General features: G+C 42.1%; 1 protein-coding gene across 2 annotated transcripts in view; it reads left to right on the forward strand.

Moving 5' to 3' along the window:
* The window catches only part of PTAR1 (protein prenyltransferase alpha subunit repeat containing 1), a 56,542-nt gene that overhangs the window by 3,426 nt on the left and 33,106 nt on the right, over positions 1 to 20,010 (forward strand). For both annotated transcript variants that reach the window (XM_037901851.2, XM_027827860.3), the window contains exons 2-3: positions 2,731 to 2,900; positions 16,688 to 16,754. In XM_037901851.2, the coding sequence (XP_037757779.1) occupies positions 2,731 to 2,900; positions 16,688 to 16,754 (237 nt within the window). The remainder of the gene's footprint in view (positions 1 to 2,730; positions 2,901 to 16,687; positions 16,755 to 20,010) is intronic.

Genomic DNA, 20,010 nt, shown 5'->3' on the forward strand with positions numbered 1-20,010 from the left:
ATCCCTGGTGTAGACAGCGCTAAATTAGGGAAGAATTCCGTGAACCTAGCTACCACCTCTCAGGGAGGTAGATTAACTATATCGACAGGACAGTCTCTCCCATTGTTGTAGTAAGTGTCTATGCATAAGCACTGCAGCAGCGCCACTGTATCATTTCAAGTGTACACTAGGCTTAGCTCAACAGACATTTTTAAGCATCAGAGTGACACATAGATTGCCATTGCTGGAATCTTGTTATATAGATGCCAATCACAATGGGGTACCAATCTCTGTTGGGATCTCTACAGGCTACTGCAATGCAAATAAATAATTATTGTGAAGTAATTACTTTTTTCCCCCCTAAATTCTCATTGCAGCTGTATATAGAATTCTTCACTTCAAGGAATTGTTTTTAGAGATGGAGGATGTATGATTAAAAACTTCTTTGCATATGATTTAATAGCTGATGATAAACACTGGATTTGAGTAATGTCCAACTCTCCTTGTATTTGTGAGGAGCATTCAACTCATCATGTTGAGATAGATGGGAATTACTCAGACATTTACGTATTCTTTTAAACACTAAAACAAAAGAAAAAGTCTTCTATTTCCAAAATTAAACAAATACCGTGGATTAATGGAAAGAGACGCTAGTTTTACCACTTTCTAGTTCAGGGGCAGTTTGGGCAGGGAGCAGGGAATCTGCTTTTTGGGTATTGTGTATCCAGCAGCTCAGTTGTGTGCAGTGTAGTCTGATTTGCATCAGATTTATTTTGATTTCAAAAACATGAATACTAAAAGTGTCCATCACAAAGGCCTGGTCTACAATAGACAATTAGGTCGACATAAGGCAGCTTTTGTCAGTGTACACACTACAGCCTTTCTCCCATCGATGTAAGTGCCATACTACATCAGCCTAATAACTCCACCTCCACAAGAGGCATAGGGCTTATGTCCGTTAGTAGTTAGTTATGTAGTTAGAGCCACGCAGTATGTAGTAGTTAGTTATGTAGTTAGAGCCACGCAGTATCTGTGTTCTGTGTACACACTGTGTTGCTAACATGGTTGTTGGCTGTCTTGTTAATTTCATGGCTCCAAGCCAGACAGCTAGAGCCCTGCCTGGAGGCTAGTTGCTCAGAGAGCCAAGAAGCCTGGGTGGCTGGCCTCTGCTCCCAGCTGGGAGCGGGGAGCCGAGAGCCTGGGTGGGCAGTTGGGCTCCCAACAGGAAGCTGTGCTCTCACTGCCCCTGTTCAGTTGGTAGAAGCGCTCTTGCTGAGGATGCACACCACTGACAGAAGGAGGATAGTAGGGACATAATAATTACTGCAGTGGCTAAGTCGACCTAATATAGATCGATTTAGGGCTGTAGTGTAGACATCCACAAACTCTGGATGTCCCTTCCAATATTTAAAACTTGCTATAATCTACAGTAACACTCAGCTGCTTAAATTGATAGCAGTCTAGTCTACTTGCTTTCCAAAAGACCTTTCTAATTCTTCTAACTTGTGGTAGCTTGTATAGTTATTGGACAAACAAATTAAACTACAGTTCAATTTAAAATCAATTTCTTTATACTGCCATCTATATATTTTATGCATTTATTTGCTTGTCAGCATTCTAAACTTGGTATGTCTCATACTGGCTTATTCGTCCCTGAACAAGCCCTGCCTGTTTGTTGTTAAAAACAGTATATAAAGCAGTCTTGCAATTCTGTTTCCCTGGGATGAATTTTTTTTGTTTTGTGGAGTGGCTGTGAGGTTGAGTGAATAAATAGGAGTGTCTTTTCCCCCTCCCCCCCATCATGGTAAAGGGTGGGCATGGAGGGTTGTATAGGGTTTTTTGAGCATGGGCTGGTAAACTTGCATGACAGGCTTGCAAGGTTGATGAAAGAAAAGGAGTACTTGTGGCACCTTAGAGACTAACCAATTTATTTGAGCATGAGCTTTCGTGAGCTACAGCTTACTTCATCCGATGAAGTGAGCTGTAGCTCACGAAAGCTCATGCTCAAATAAATTGGTTAGTCTCTAAGGTGCCACAAGTACTCCTTTTCTTTTTGCGAATACAGACTAACACGGCTGTTACTCTGAAACCTGAAGGTTGATGAAGTATATCTTGTCCCAATGAATAAATACCGTATATATCTCGGTCTCCAGTTGAAACCAAGAGTATATATACCTCGATGCAAGGTTGGCAAAAGTTTGCTCAAGGGCCACATCTGATTTTCAAACACTGGAACAGAGATGCAGCCTGTGGAGATTACACACTCTAGGATGCAAAGCTCTATCTTGAATCAAATTCCCTAGCTAGATCACTTCAAAGATCTGAGCTGCCTAGCACTTTCTTCTAAAAGATAAGGGGATAGCTATGGACTCTGTTGTAGATGTCTGAGGTCCTCACATTGGCAACCACTGCCTCTTACTTAATGTAGCTGGTAAAAATTTACCGTATTACCCTCTTCATAGAGTCAGAGAGATTTTAAGAAGCTTATTTGTGAAGTTAATTTTACTGCACGAGGCATTTAGTTAGGAAGGCATATTTAAGTGGGATGTCTGGGAAGTTTCCAGGTTGTGTGTTCAAGAACCAAGAAGGTGGGCAGAGGTAGAAGACATAAAAATCAAAAAATGGGGGGTGAGGGGGGGGAAATATGGGCTAAGTAGAATGGGAAAAGTGGGCAGACTGTTAACTTTAGAGTAATAGTTGGTAAAAGAAAATAAGTAGTCTAATTATATTTTACTTGTGTTTATTTTTAAGAGATGAAATTGGGTTAATACCTTGTCCTGAAGCCAGGTATAACCGGAGCCCTATAGTGCTGATAGAAAACAAGCTTGGCGTTGAGAGTTGGTGTGTCAAGCTTCTTTTGCCATATGTCCACAACAAACTCCTCCTCTATAGACAAAGAAAGCAATGGCTGAACAAAGATGGTAAGTTACTTGGTTGACTGAATTCCTGTATGTTTCCCACTATGTAGTTTTTGATCATCTCTGATACAACGCAGTCCACTTTAAATGTATACTTGGTAGTGTTTTGGAATAACCTAGTGAAATGGGGAGGGAGAAAGGGAACCTATTGCACAAGCTAGCATGGCCATCTTGTAAGTTGTTTCTTCTACCTAAGTTGAGATTCCAACTCATTTTTTTGTCCCCAGGCTGTAAATGGTGTAGAGAGAGAAGCTATTCCTTTGCCTAATTCAGGAGAAATGTTACTGTGTTGGGAGGGAATTTTATCTAACTCTCCTTGGTCAGAAGACTGATGATATATAGCTCTTGGTGGAAGAGGAGTGAGGGATTTTCAAGGTTTATAGGACCCGAGGGGGAAATCATTTATATAAACAAATCTATATTCTAGAGCTCCTGTTTGCTTTACTAACTCACTTTTGCAAGTGTCTAAAGATATTGAATAGTTTTAACATCCTTTTTAGGAAAAGGGCTGTGAAGTTCTGCTTCGTTTGTGGAAGTGTCACTAGGTGGTCAGCATGATTTAGAGAGGAGGGATAGCTATGACATTTGACAAATGACTTTTATGGATAAAATCACTCAGTTTCTCTGTAAAACAAAGTTGTGTTTGTAAGCTATGGATGAAGGGTAAGATCTGTCTAAGCAATATGAAATTTCTCATTGTTATTCCATTGAAAAATAGATTTGTGTCTCTGCGGAAAAACTGAAATACCGTATACCTCTTGTAAATGGACTGAAAACTCTGTTCAGTAGATTGGTACAGCAGCTTAGATGTTACATCACAAATCTATTGCATGGTGGACAGGTCGGGGGGGGACCGCCTTCAAGTCACAGGATCATGCTAATGTACTTTAAAAATGTGAACAAGAAAGGAAAGGAGAACTGTGGTGAAAATGCTTTTGCTACAGTGGCACTCAAACTGTAGCCCTCAAACATCTTATAAGTCTATCATCATATCACCTATGATATGAAGATAGACTTATAAGATGCACCCTTTTCTGCCCCAAAGCTGGGGAAAATAGAAGTGCGTTGCAACATACCCTCATGGTCAATGGATTTGAACTGTTTTAAACCAAAGAGTATGTTGGACGCCAAAGTCCGTGGCCCCTCACAGACTGTGCCTTGCTGTCAGCACCCTCTCAGTCCTGGTGATTGTAGCTGTGACAAGATTACATGGGCACAAAGGCAGCCTTTCACCTTAGATAGGTTCTGAGATATTTAGGGCTTTTTTAGATTAAAACCATTACCTTTAAACGACACTGGGAAATCAGTAGGCAGCTGATGCAAATCATACAATTCAATAGGGTCTCCTAATGACATATGACACTTACTAAGTGAGCTGCTGTACTCTGCTCCAGTTTGAGTTTCCAGGTGGATTTTAGATGTATCCCCAAGTAGGGTTTGCCTAGATTAGGAAAAGAGATCTATATTAACTAGTCCCAATTTTTCACTAGTGTAGACGCATCTTGATTTAGGTGGTTGAGGTCCACCATAAGTGCTCCATAATTTATGTTTGACGTGAGGTGTAGAATTGGTTGTCTTCAACCTAATGTTGGCATGTTAGTCCCTTTTGAATTGTTAGCTCTCACAAGAGCTTCATATATATTCTGGATAATATGGAGGAAGATGATTGAGCCTTCTGGAACTCTGCCTGTGAGCAGTCTAGAGATGGAGGATGATGCCCATTATTAGGCTCCGTGTTTGTCGCAAAGGTCATGGAAATCATGGATTCCCTGACTTCTGCAGTGGCCACTGTGGCTGACAGGAGGACTGCCCAAGCAGCTAACCCTGGAGCTAGCTGCTCAGGCAACCCTGGGGACAGCCTCACTGGCCGCTGCTGGAATGATCCTGGTCCCACCGCACCATCCCCTGCTCTGGTGGCCCAGGGCAGCTGGCTCCAGGGACTGCCCTAGCAGCAGCCTATACAGCTAGACCTGGGGACCACCTGAGCAGCGGTCCTGAGGGCGGCTGGAGCAGCCGCAGCTCAGCGGCTCCTGGCAACAGTCCTGGGGTGGCTGGAGGAGTAGCAGATGGAGCAGCTGTTGGTTTCCCAGGGCTCCCTCCCCCGGCGGCGGTCAGAGTAGCCGCTGGTCGCCTGGGCCTTCCTCCCAGCAGTGGGACCCCCAGGGCTCCCCCTTACAGTTCCCTCCCACTATGATTCTATTGGGGTATTTATGGTATAAGTGCCAGGGGTGGGCAAACTTTTTGGCCCGAGGGCCACATCTGGGTGGGAAAATGGCATGCAGGGCCTGAATGTAGGGCTGAGGCAGGGGGTTGGGGTGCAGGAGGGAGTGCAGGGTGTGGGAGGGGGTGCGGTGTGCAGGAAGGGGCTCAGGGCAAGGGGTTGGGGCAGAGGAGGGGTTGCAGAGTGCGGGAGGGGGCTCAGGGAAGGGGGTTGGGGTTCAGGGTGCAGGAGGGGTGTGGCAGGGGGCTCAGGGCAGGGGGTTGGGGTGTGGCAGGGTGCTCAGGGCAGGTGGTTGGGATGTGGGAGGGGTTTGGCTTGCGGGTTCTGGCCTGGTGCTGCTTACCTGGAGCGGCTCTGGGGTGGCAGCGGCACGCACTGGAGCCAGGGCAGGCTCCCTGCCTGCCTGCCCTGACCCCGTGCCACTCCTGGAAGCGGCTGGCACCATGTCACTGCAGCCCCTGGAGGAGGGGGCACAGAGGGCTCTGCATGTTGCCCTCGCCGGCAGGTGCCGGTAGGCACCGGCCGCCACCCCCCGCCAGCTCCCATTGGCCGGGAACAGGGAACCATGGCCAATGGGAGTTGGGGGGGGGGCAGCTCAGGGCAGCACTCGGAGCCCTCTGCCCTCCCTCCCCCAGGAGCCGCAGGGACGTGGTGCCACTCGCTTCCAGGAGTGGTTCGGGGCTGCACCGCCAAGGGGTGGCAATCCTGCGGGTCGAATCCAAAGCCCTGATGGACTGGATGCAGGCCGTAGTATGCCCACCCTAGTATAAGTCATGGACAGGTCACGGGCTGTGATTTTTTTTGTTTCTTGCCCGTAACCTGTCCATGACTTTTACAGAAAAATACTTGTGATTAAATCGTAGCTTTACCCCTAATGACTCTTCAGGTTTATTTTTGGGGGGAGGGAACCTGACCTATTTCAGTTCACCCATAGTCTCTTGCAGGTGGAACTGGAATATTTTGTGAACAATGGCATTATATGCCAAAAATATATCTAGCAGAATGAGTATGAGCGTACTTTCCTTGTCTCTGGATGGGGGAAGTTATCTATCAGAATAGCAGGTGCCATCTCTGTTAGGTTTCAGGCCAGGTTACTGTGCAGAGGAATCTTGTACTGGTAGGTAACAGTCTACCAATGTCTGTCGTGCAGTCTTCATGATATCCACAGGGTAACAAGAGTCACAGAATATTAGGGTTGGAAGAGACCTCAGGAGGTCATCTAGTCCAATCCCCTCCTCTAAGCAGGACCAACCACAACTAAATCATCCCAGCTAGGGCTTTGTCAGGCTGGACCATAAAAACCTCTAAGGATGGAGATTCAACAGCCTCCCTTGGTAACCCATTCCAATGCTTCACCACCCTCCTAGTGAAATAGTGTTTCCTAATATCCAACCTAGACTTCCCCCACTGCAACTTGAGACCATTTATTCTTGTTCTGTCATCTGCCACCACTGAGAACAGTGTGGCCCCATCCTCTTTGGAACCCCCCGTCAGGTAGTTGAATGCGTCTATCACTCTATCCCCTCACTCTTCTCTTCTGCAGACTAAATAAACCCAGTTCCCTCATCCTCTTCTCGTAAGTCATGTGCCTCAGCCCCCTAATAATTTTCGTTGCCCTCTGTTGGACTCTCTCCAATTTGTCCACATCCCTTCTGTAGTGGGGGGACCAAAACTGGATGCAATACTCCAGGTTTGGCCTCACCAGTGCCGAATAGAGGGGAATAATGGCTTCCCTCGATCTGCTGGCAATGCTCCTACTAATACAGCCCAATATGCCTTTGGCCTTCTTGGCAACAAGGGCACACTGGTGACCCATATCCAGCTTCCCGTCCACTGTAATCCCCAGGTCCTTTTCTGCAGAACTGCTGCTTAACCAGTCGGTCCCCAGTCTGTAGCGGTGCTTGGGATTCTTCCTTCCTAAGTGCAGGACTCTGCACTTGTCCTTGTTGAACCTCATCAGGTTTCTTTTGGCCCAATCCTCCAATTTGTCTAGGTCACTCTGGACCCTATCGTTACCCTCCAACTTATCTACCTCTCCCCCCAGCTTAGTGTCCTCTGCGAACTTGCTGAAGGTGCAATCAATCCCATCATTAATGAAGATGTTGAACAAAACCGGCCCCAGGACCAACTCCACTTGATACCGGCTGCCAACTAGACTGCCAACTAGACATCGAGCCATTGATCACTACCAGTTGAGCCCAACAACCTAGCCAGGCTTTCTATCCACCTTTTAGTCCATTCATCCAATCCATACTTCTTTAATTTGCTGGCAAGAATACTGTGTGAGAATGTATCCAAAGCTTTGCTAAAGTCAATATATATCACACCCACTGCTTTCCCCATCTCCACAGAGCCAGTTTGCCTTCTACAATGAGATATCAGGTTGGTCAGGCATGACTTGCCCTTGGTGAATCCATGTTGACTGTTCCTGATCACTTTCCTCTCCTCTTCAGAATGGATTCCTTGAGGACCTGCTCCATGATTTTGCTGGGGAATGAAGTGAGGCTGACTTGTCTATAGTTCCCTGGGTTCTTTTTCTTCCCTTTTTTAAATATGGGCACTATATTTGCCTTTTTCCAATCGTCTGGGACCTCCCCCGATCGCCACGAATTTTCAATGATGGCCAATGCCTCTGCAATCACATCAGCTAACTCCCTCAGCACCCTAGGATGCATTAGATCTGGACCCATGGACTTGTGTATGTCCAGGTTTTCTAAATAGTCCTTAACCTGTTCTTTCACGGCTGAGGGCTGCTCACCTCCTCTCCATACTGTGTTGTCCAGTGCAGCAGTCTGGGAGCTGACCTTGTCTGTGAAGACCAAGGCAAAAAAAGCATTGAGTACTTCAACTTTTCCACATCATCTGTCATTATGTTGCTTCCCCCATTCAGTAAGGGTCCCGCACTTTCCCTGACCACCTTCTTGTTGCTAACATACTTGGCATGTCCGCCCTTGGCATGGTACATGGTAACATACCTGGCATGTCAGTACCGGGAGTTGTCTTGCCACAACTTTCTATATACTCTATAATCAGAAATAGAAGATTTGATATTGTCCAAACAAAGTGATGGTTTCTTCATTAAAGGCCATATAATCTCCTATAAAAAGACTGTCAATGTGCTATTTCTAAGAAAGACACTGACAGTTTCCACCAGTCATGGACCACTTTCTCTCCTGATGCACAATGAGTTCATTGCTGCTGGATAATCGCAGCCCCACTACTGATACCCAATTCAGTTGGCAGGTTATTGTCCAGAATGAACTCTCTTCCAAGCAGCCGATGGCATTTAATACAGTTCTCATGCTGTGCTGTTGGGATCAGGTAAAAGGATCTATATTTGTTTCTGAAAAATGGGCTTTCATGAAGAAATATCTGCTTTTGTTCCTGAGTTTGAGACTATCATGGCTTTAGCTGATCAGAATTAGGGATATGGGGATCCTTCCCCACTGGTGCAGTAGGCTAATCATGACAGGGATGCAAGGAGACACACAGACACGCAAACTTCAGCAAGCAGACTGTTTTTTCCCAACCCAGAGATGGAGGTTACTGGGCTGAATGGAACTTTCCAAAGTTTGAAAGGAAAGATTAAGGTTTAGATAAGGGATTATATGTGTATAGGGATTTTTGTTCTAACCCTTTGCTCTGCATGCTATTTATATTTGGGTGAATGAATAATAAATGGTTTGTTTTTGAAGAAGCTGTTTGGGGGTTATCATAGTCAGCTTGCTGATCATGGAGGAAAAGGGCTTACAGGTTCCAAACGTGAAAGCCCCAATGGTGTTAACCTGGTTAGGAAACGGGGCTCCCACCCAGACATCTAGTCCCAGAGTGGTTGGACTTCAGCGTTCCATTCTTTTGAAAAGTCACTCAAAAGGGACTCTGAAAGGCCTAAAATGTAGCTTGCCTTGTAACTGTGACATCAGTGTAATACTGTTTGACGATAAAAAGATCTGGATCATTTCCATGGGTGCATTAGGATCCCATCTGGTTGCTACTGACGCATTCAGATCTGATAGAAACCTATGACCATATCTGATCTCAAATTCTCAGTTTGAGAACTCTTCTAAACCTCAGTAGAAAGAATTTTAAATGCAAAACATAAATAGTTAAGTCTGATATGGTATCAGAAACCAATGTGAATTTGAAGTGATAGCTGACTTAGATGGACTAGTCAGAACATTAGTTTATCATACTGGCACCGGTGAGGTGTGTGTGGATTGTCTGGCAGTTCCTTCACATGCAGAATTTCCTGATTGGACCTAGATGGTTATAGAAAAGTCCTGCCCCAGAAAAGCCACAGCAGACAGAAAAAGGCTTTCTACATCTGTAGTCCAAATTAAACATATAATGCAAAGCTTGTTTCATTTTTGAACGTAAGCAAGAAGGCAACCATTGGTTCTTATTTAGTCTCCAGCTCCCTACTAGCTAAATTTGTCCTATTCTCATAGAATCAGGTGCTTTGTTGTAGTAAGGCTCAGATCTGCAAACAGGATTTGCTCATTCAATTACTCTTGTTAGCAATGTTCAGGGCGGAAGCTGAAGTCTTTTAATTCTGTCTCTGACAGAGCCTGTCTGAAGTCCTTTCATCCCAAAATACAGACCATAAAACTGTCATCTTACAAATATTTCAGCAGTGTGAAATCCAGGTTTTTGTCTTTTTCTCTTGAAGAGAGACTCCCTTTTCCATTGTTTTTAACAGAAAGCAAACAAAAAGTGCCTGGTGCGAGATGGTCTGCAAAATTGTTCAGGTTTGTCCAACTTTTAAAGTGATGATCTGTATGTTCTCAAGACTCTGCTATATTAATGACCTGCTTTATATGCCAAACTCTGCTTTAAGTGTTGGATGACATGCTTTACCCGTAACTGAACACTGCCTTTGTCAAGACAGAGAAGTTTGGCAGAATTCATAAGCTGAAATGATGGAGAGGATGAATGCCGAAAAATTTAATAATCCTGTGACTGAGTTACAGAAAGGAATTTGTTTTCATGTAGATTGTTATACATAATCTTCCAAACGTAGACATTGCTTGACTTAGAATCTAAACTGTGATATCCTCAAATGCTAAAGCCCCACACAGCACTTCTTACTCAGGCAAAACGCCTTTTCGCTTTTAATAGAACTTTGCATGGTGGGCAGGTCTGTTCTGGTTATAATACCAAGTATAGATTTGGTTCTCATTGGTGCTAAAGTCATTAGCCTCTTGGGTGGGAAAAAGTTTGGCAATTGAATTGATATTCCAGTCTTTTCCAATTGGTATAACTGGAAGTTCCATAAACAATCTTAAATACAGGAGTGAAAATAAATGGCTCTGCTTCAAATATCAACTCTTGCAAGTAAATGATACATAATCATCATTTGCTAGCAGGATCTCATAAGAAGCAAGTACATTGTAATGAGTTATTGATTATTTATTGAGACAAGTGCTTAATCTACAGCTGGTCCTTGTTACGTACTTGGATAGAGAGAAGGAAATTCAGAGTTTTTTGGAATCCAGAAAAATAGGGCCGTGACTAAGCCACCTTGCCATATAATCTTACTAAACTACAGCTTTCTCCAACTTCTTTGGAAAACTGAAGGTTTTAAAATATCCTAGGTTTACTACACACTTTGTGATCACTCCTATAATGTTTAGATTTTATGCATGTATACTGAATATATACTGTGTGTAGTGTCATCACAAATTGTTCAGCTGATTACTAGAGGTTATTGTGAATATCTTCAATCTATTTGATATAAAATGCTCAGTTACCACATACTGTTTAGCATTGTATACTCCATGGTCTTCTTTATTCCAACAAGGAATAAAAGGAGTGTCTCTGATATTTTTATTTACAATTGAGAGCATTAATATGTAGAGTGTGATATCAAGATGCTTGTTTAGGCATTACAGGGCATCCAATAGTATGGTTCTGGTTGGGAACTGGTTATTGTCTTCACTGTGAATGCTCGTTGCTCAAAAGAAAGCAGAAGAATAGCTTAAGGTAGCTATTTAGAGAACTGGACAGTAACGGTCTTGGTAACTGTGGCCCTGATTCTGTATTGACTTATGCATGTACATAGCCTTGTAGACATGGGTAAGTCCTGTTGGTTTCAAAATTAAACACTTATGTCTTTGCAAAATCAGAGCCCTACTCTTAGTGTACCATAATTCTAAAAGTGTTGTAATCCTTTTTTCACCACTGAACAGATGTACCTTTTGAAATTAAAATGTCATGTTTCTATAGCTTTGTGGTTTCATTTTTACAATTGTGGGCTGAAAAGCATGCGCGTCATCTTTTTTTATTTTATTTTCTGGTACAGCCAAATAAAAACAAACACAAAGAATCTAGGGCCGCATTCACTTCTTGCAGCTGAAGAGACTCTCATCTCTGAAAGCAGCCCTGTGCAATGAGCAGGTATGCTGCTGCATTCTGCATAAACCTCACCCAGCAGCAAAGACCTGCTAAGAGTGAATTAAAAAGTAAACAAATCATATGACCCTAAGGCATGTCTTACTTTTGCAGTACTGTCACAGGATAAGTAAAGGTGCAGCAGGAAACCAATCCTATTTTGTCCTACGGCTGACACATGGCTTTCCATGGAAAGAATGGCAAAAAATGCCCATAAAATTCATAAAGGGAACCAGAGGTTCAAAACCCTCACTTCTCACAGAAAAAAATCTGCTATTTTTGCAAGTAATGACTAAGATGACTCTAAGTGCTTTTTCTGTTTGTCCTCTTCATGCATTTGACAACAATTTTTGTATAGTTTCACCCTATTCCCTGTATAGTCAATTGGCTTCCCTTGTTTTTGTGGGTTTTTCACATGGCATTAGGGGGTGAAATTTAACATAGTAAAATGTGATTGTAAAACCACAAAAAATGACAGAGGGACAGAAGTGTCATGTCTGAAACTACTCTTACTCTTCAGTTATTATTCCATTTAAACTGACTAGATTTCAAGTTGGTGGTGTTCCTGATCCTTGACATAATAAGATGCACTAACCTGGAAATTTGTCTGATACATGGTTGTAATTCTTAATAGGATTAATTAACATTAGTTTGGCAAGTGCATCCACATCAAGTATAAACAAATTTGTTTTTTAAACTATTTTTAGCTTAATTAATGTCCAATTTAGCTTAGCTAAAATTTTGTTTATCACAGTTGACCCTTGTATAGTGCTGCTACGTAATAATTACACACAAAAACAACATTGCAACCTTAATAATGATTTTTAAAGTCAAGCACTCAAAAGCTAGGAAAAAGCCAGAATTAAGGTTGTCTGTGCATCCTAGTACCAGTATCCTGGCCCAGCCAATCCTACTTTCCTCCTTGAGGCTTGCTAAGTCCCAATCTCCCCACTGACTTCCAGTTTTCCTCCCTGTCCCCACACCCAAACATAGTTTTCTTGACCAGTCAGTCCGAGTCTCCCTTCAGCTCCTCATGCAGTCTCCTCATGTGCTCTCCCCCCACAATATCCCCCACTTACTCCCAGTCATTCTCCTCCTCCTGGCTTCCAAGCCAGTTTCTCTCTCCTCCTCCAGTGCCAGTCTTACCAGACTCCTTGTCTTAAACTAGTCCTTTCCCTTCCCTTGGTCTGTTTTTTGTTCCATATGCGTTTGAAGCAGATGGTTTTCTCCTCCTGAGTGCCAGCTGGGGGGCACTGAGAGCACAGGAGAGACATGCTCTCTATTCTCGGTTCCTGTGCCTGGCCCCACCTATCGAGTAAGTTCAAATTGCAGTCTTTTTCAGAGGTTTACAACTGGGCCAAATTTGGGTGGATTTTCACAAGGACAGGAAAAAGGCACATTCCCGACACACAAGGGCGCTCCTTGCAAATTTCTAATCTCTGCTCCGGAGTATGGGGGCACTAGAGTATTTCAAAGAGAGTGTTCCAATTTCAATTTTTTTTATATTGGCAAAATGTATTTTTTCTTAGCCTTGTTCTCAGAAACAGCTGAACTGTTCTGGGTGAAACTTTCCAAAACTTTCAGCCTGACACAGCTATCCAGCATGGAAAATTCAGCCCAAATGGTTAAAGTTTGGCCAAGTTACAAGCAGCTGAAAACCGGGTCTTATAATGGGTATGTGAGGCAACCTTAATGATAGGCAGTGCTGCCTGCCACACCTACAATATTACTTAAAGGATGGACGAAGGGAGGAAAACATACCATACCAGTGATGAGTCACATTGCAGGAATTGGTAATACCTTAGGTTAAACATTTATTTATTAATGTACAAAATAAGATGCTCAGGGCTCTTTCTCGTCTTGAGAGGAAAGGAGGTTGCAGTTTATAATACTGAACATTCAAGAGATTTTTCTGTTTTAATAATCACAGATTGGAGAAGCCATCAGAGGAATGATATGAAAATCCCAACTGCCCAAGTGGGGGAGTTATGCTGGTTCACGTTTAGCAGTGATGTATGTCCATCTCTGTATTTTCTTCCTTACCATTTTGCCATCTAGTAGGTTGCTTAGATGAATCTTGCATTTGTGGTGAATTTACTTTAGAAGAGTCATTATCTCCTCTATTCTCTTGATCTGTTTTGAAAGAGGATAAGGCTGACATGTTTGTATAACGTGATTTTTAAGTAATGGTGGTGTAATCAGAGCTTTTGAGTTTTTGCCTTTTATCATGTCTGTAACTATAAATAAATATTTCAAATCAGTGATTCCCAAACTTTAACAACCTGTGAACCCCTTTCACTAAGATGTCAAGCCTTGCAAACTCGCTTCTAAAAACGAATATTTCCAGGGATTTTCTCCTTTACATGAGTATAACTAATAAAAGCAGTGATCTTGGAAATATAAAGTTTGTTTTTATGACTGCTTATTACACACTATTTATTATTAATTATTATTTATCATTACAGTATTTTTATTACATTTATGAAAATGGCAACACTCTTCCAAGATCTCACTTTCATAGTTGGTATAAGCTTTGAATAAGCCTGTAATAAGACAAGGCTCCTATGTTTCATCAAGGAGTATCAGATGTGAAACAGCATGAAGGTATTTAAGAAGCCAACTCAAAGAGTTCGTCCTACACAAGCGTTCAGGTCTTGAGCAGTCCAGGCAAACAATGAACGTTACAACAAAGCTTAAACTTGTTCTGTATAATAATTTTAAAAACAATACTAGCTGCCTATTTAATTTTAAAAACAGCAAAAAATATCCACCTCCCTTTCCATTTCTTATAGGGAGTCTTGAAGTTTAAATCTCCTCAGTGTGATAGATATGCTTGCTTTGATCTGCTTAGCTCTTGGAAGTCCAGGAACTCTGGGCTGCTGGCCCTGTGCTGCCCGGGGTCCCTAGGGACAGCTCTTTCCACCATTAGGGAATTTTTTCCCGAGAACACCCTGTAACATTTCGTGAACCCCCAGGGGTTCATGAACCCCAGTTTGGGAACCACTGTTTTAAATATTCCATTGTCTTATTTGCTTCTCATTTTTCAGAAGCTATTGTGAAAAAGGTGTGTCTGAAGCAGCCACATCTTACTGCGCACCCCCGAGTTGGTTTTGTTTCATCCCTTGATGCTTGTGGTGATCTAGTAATGGATAAAACCAGCAGTGCTTTTGCTAAAGCCTTGTTGGTCAAGTTTTGGGTTAGCAAAACCAAAACCATAAGGCCTGTAATCAGCAGAGTACTTAATCACATGTTTAACTTTAAGCACATGCATAATCCCATGTACTTTAATAGGACTATTCACATGCTTAAAATTAAGCATGTGCTTAAGTACTTTGCTGGATCGGGGCCTACATGAGCTGGTTTCAGGTCCCAGTCTGCCCAGACCCCTAAAATCCAGATACAGGGCTTTGGCTCATCTCTAATATGCAATTCATTTTTTTCCAAGTTTTATGTAACTGTGGGTGGTGCTGGCTGCACTTGAGCATATTGATAAGGTGCCAACGGATGCACTGGTTCCCTGCATCAGGCTCCTAGACAGGAGCCTTGATGGCCAAGGCTATGGAATTTCATGTGATTAAATTCACCTTTCTCTGGCAGAAATCCCAAATGATGGGTGCATCTGGCTAGGCTTGCACAGAGAATTGCTTGTGGACCACCTTTGGAGATTAATGTTCCCCATTGTAGTTACATATAGTCAGTTAATTACTAGTTTTCTGTATGTCCAGTCGTCTTAACTGAACCATCCATGGATTTAGCTCCCTGTATATACCCCTTGCTTTTTCTCCCCATCCCTACCTCTTTTTTCTTAAAACAAATTGTAATCCAGTGCTTCTCCTTCATGAGAATGCAGCTGAACTGAAAAAACTTGTTTTGTTGGCAAATTACTTTGGTGTTACAACCTTTTGAATATATTATGAACAGTTAAGAATCCAGACTAACAGTCTTGCGAGCAAAAGCACTGATAATTTTGCTTGTATTTTGGAGAGTATCTGTGTGCTGCTGCTGCTTCTTACCCAGCTCATTTATATTTAAGAATTGTAATGCCGGGGAAGATTTAATTGACCTGATTTTGTGACTTTTGGAAGAAAGAGTTAAAGAACCAAACCTGAGACACTGAGAATTATCGCTGTGTTTTATGAGAGGTAGCATATAACACTAAGCGTTTTTTACCTAGGTAGGCATCAAACTAATTGATTAGTGCAGCAAAATACAGGAGGGAAAGGAAAGGAAAGGCTAGAATAGAATAACTCTTCTGTTTGTCAGCCACCCACATAGCTCCTTCCAGTTTTATTACATCATTAAATATATGTAGAAATTTAGAGTCTGCAGTGTCTAAAGGGGAGTAGAAAAACAAATGTTTATGGATGTGTCTATTTCTTATTTAGTGATTAGTCATAGTATCTCAATCTTTGGAGAGGCAGCCTATTCAGAGTCTTTTAAAAGTATTTTCTGTTACATAGTTGTGCAACTTACTAAATTTGTGATGTTCTCTGTTCCTAATCCATAGTTGTAGGGGATTTTCCCCTTTCATAGGTGCAATTTTTGTAGTGGTTATTTAGTTACAGGTAAAAGTATGTAGCATAGAATAGCTATAGCGAATTGCTATCTGCAGTGCAGAGTTCTTAAGCCACTGTAGTTTTGCTGTTCCAGGAGATTATTGTAGTTTTGAGTGTTAAGATCTCAATCAACAATTTTTCAACAATTTTAAGAACTTTGCATGTGTTTGTCACACAGTGTATTTCAATTTTAATAACTAAATGGACTAGAATGCTCAAAGATCCCATACAAGCTCTCTGTTTCAGAGCTATCCAGTAGCTTTTAATTCACGTAAGAATATTGTCTTTTTGAATCAGAGTTGTCCAGGGGGAGGAGAACCATGATTCCAAGTCATTATAGTGGAGTTTGTAGAGGTCAGTGAACCCAAGAGGTGGGACTTATTTTAAGTACTCCACATGGAAGGAGAAGAAACTAAACCAACTGTGTGTCATCCTTCCAATTTGAGCTACCTCTTTCTCTGGACTGGAACTCAGCAATATTTCCCAGAGGTGTGTTGCAATAAGAACGAGTCAGAGAGAAGAGGCTTTGAAAAAGTATCGGGGCATAAAGAGGGGAGAAGTTTTGATGTTTTATTTTACCACTGTTAATCATTCATGGATTTTTTTTTTTTTAAATCTTTTAGAATTGATAGATATCACATGTACGCTGCTACTACTAAACCCAGACTTCACCACTGCATGGAATGTAAGGTATGTCGCACTCAGCAAATGATATCACAAAGAGCTTGGTCAGCCGCCTTAAATCTGAGTCCGCCGTAAGCTTTGTTTTAAGTGGGATTTAACACTGCTGTTTTGATAAGATGTGCTGAAAGAACTTTTAAAAACTTTTCCTTCCTGATTTCCTTTGTAGCTAGTCTGTTGCATTTCACAGTAGAGTAATATATATTTTCGGCACAAATAAAGTGGCGTAACCCTTAATCTGAAGATAAAGAATATATTTTACCAAAGGTTACTGATCCTGTTCATGTATCGGTGAACATTTTTATCTTAGATCAAATTTAATATAAAACCGCATCTCCGCTTGCTAGCATATTTCGAGTCAATGTGTTGTATGAAGTTACCCCAATGAATAATTATGTGAACTATGATTCTTTTGTTCACATTGGTATTAAACTGACTATATAAGGTAGTTGGCAAAAAATTTATTGATAGGTAGCTTCCTTCAGTGTAATCCATTAAGATAGTATGTTACATACTTAGATTTTATATTGCTCAAGAGCTAGGGATGTCACACTCATCCAGACTTCACATTTGATCAGCATTTGGTTCCCTCTTGCTGACAACAGGTAATGCAAATGAAGCTTTGCTCTAAAGAGTATTTCCACTCTTGCCTGACTCCTGGGGCAGTCTAGGGACCACTGAACAGTCTGATGCTCTTAGGACAGGTGTACAATTAAAATGCTGCAGCGGCAGAGCTGCACCAATGCCATAGTGCTTCAGTGAAGATGTGACTACACTGACAAGAAAGCTAATTCAGCTCCATGAGAGGCGGTAGCTGTGTCGGCAGCAGAAACCCTGTCATCAACCTAGTGCTGTCTACCCTGGGGGTTAGATCAGTATAACTGCATTGCTCAGGGGTGTGGATTTTTCACACCCTTGAGTGACGTAGTTGTGCTGATGTAAGTTTAGAGTGCAGACCTACCCTGAGATCCCTACCCACTGCAGCCATGAGGAAAGGGGCTACTAGAATGAACACACGTACACACTCTCTTCTTTCCAACCACCTGGGAAGAGAGGAAACTGAGGGCTCCTTGTCACCTAGGAACATAATAATAGTACTTAGCATTTTTATATTGTTTTACATATAGGTTTGAAATTGCCATTGTGCTCATTTTATAGTTTAGGGAAGCTCAGACAGGAAAGCGAAGCCATTTGCTCAACCTGACATAGCAAGTTGTTGGCAGAGCCAGGATTAGAATTCAGGACTTTGATTCCACTCCCTGTACAACACAGGACTTCACCAAGTGGATTAGAGTAATGGTCTATTTAGTCAACTGTGCAATCTCCAACAGTTGCTAATACTGGATACTTCACAGGAATGTGTGAAATACACATAATAGACAATTATAAAATAACCTGCTCATAAGGGAAGTTTTTTCCTAATGTCAAGTGAGTAATGGTTGCCCTGAATACTACATCCCTTTTTAAAGTTATACCACCGTTTATGAAACTGGAAGTTGTTTTCCATGTCAGTGGTTAACCCCTTTTTGAGTTCTGCTAATCTTTTAAATTTCTCCTAAGCTCTGGCTGTCAATAACATTTTGAGGTAAAGAGTTCCACAGGTTAATTATATGTTGTGTAAAAGAGAAAGAAAGGGTTACTATTTCTTCTATCAGTTATTAAAGGCAGTTTTCTGCCTTTTAATTAGATGTCTCCTTGTTCCAGTATTGTGAGAGAAGGTGCTTGATTGACCTTCATTGCTGCTGCTTCTTCTAGCCTTAATCTCCTCTATATGGGGGTCAGCTTTTTTGAGTCCTTCTCCATTCCAGTCTGTCTTGAGCCAGTTCCTCAGATACTCTGCAGCTAATCAAATCTTTTTGTATAATATCCATCCATATAGTTCTGGGTCTTCCAACCCTTCTATTACCGTCCACTTCTAAGTTTAGTGTCCTGTTTCCTCTACATGCTTCTGATCTTTTCACATGCCCAAACCATCTAAGCTGGGTTTCCCTCAGCTTTTCTGTAATTGGTACTGCCTTCACACTTCCCCCTAATTCGTTTGTTGCAAACGTGAGATTGACCTTTTCCATAGCTGTCATTGTTTTAATTTTACCTCCATCAGGGTGTCACACCTTGATTATTTTGAGACTCCAATATTCCATTTTCTAATGGCACGGCTGGTCGTCCAAGCTGAATATCAGACTCTGAGTCATACTATGATATTTAGACATACCTCTAAATGGGAGAAGGGATGCGGATATGCACTATCCCAAGCATGTCCTCTGATTTTTTCAGTCCACATGGGAACTGTGCAGGCTTGACCATCACTTAGGATAGCATAGCCCTACTTCCCCAGTGCACACAGAGGAGGAGCAGGGACTTCCCTCCCTCTTCCTGGCGATGCCCAATAGAAGCAGTTCATTGCACTCCCCTAAGCACAGAGACAGCAATTGATCCCCCTTGCACCAGGGCACAGAAGCGGGGAAGGGCTCTTTCCATATTCTTTCCACCCGCACACAAGGGCCAGGGACAGTTTTAAATAATAGTTTGGGGGGTTTTAAACAAGAAATTGCCGCTTTAAATTTAGTTGGTTTTAAATGTTTAGACATGGAGATTTGCTCAGTTCAATAGGTTTCTTGCAGTTGGAAAAATAAAGAAATCAGCCCATTAAGACTGTATTTGTGGTGAATAGCTGTCAGATCCAGATAAAGCAAGTATTTTTTTTCCCAGCCTATAATATAATTATCCAGGTTGGTGCTATGAACTGATTTTTGAAGTGTCATTGATTAAAGAAAAGGGAAATGTGGCAGTCATAGTAAAGGGTTGGCTATCATGAGAAAAATGTATCTTCGAGTATTCTTGAAATGATAAAGTTCATGGAGCTTTTAAACAGAAAAACCACCATTGAACCCATATGTAAACTTCTCAGGTGTTGCTATAAGTAATGTTCTCTGTAGCTGTATTGCTGCTGAAAGTTGAATCCATTTTGTTTTTTTTAATGGAAGTATACAAGAACATAATGTGCATACTGGGTCAGACTAATGGTCCATCTAGGCCAATATTCTGCCTTCTGACCAATGGCCATTGCCAGGTGCTTCAGAAGGAATGAGCAGAACAAGGCAGTTATCAAGTAATCCATCCTGTGTCGTCCAGTCCCAGCTTCTGGCAGTCAGAGGATTAGGGACACACGAAGCATGGGATTGCATCTGACCGTCTTGGTTTATAGTCATTGAGGGACCTATCCTCCATGAACTTATCTCCATTCTTTTTTTAACCCATTTATACT

Source organism: Chelonia mydas, chromosome 5, assembly GCF_015237465.2.
Source record: "Chelonia mydas isolate rCheMyd1 chromosome 5, rCheMyd1.pri.v2, whole genome shotgun sequence".
NCBI classification, from domain to species: domain Eukaryota; kingdom Metazoa; phylum Chordata; order Testudines; family Cheloniidae; genus Chelonia; species Chelonia mydas.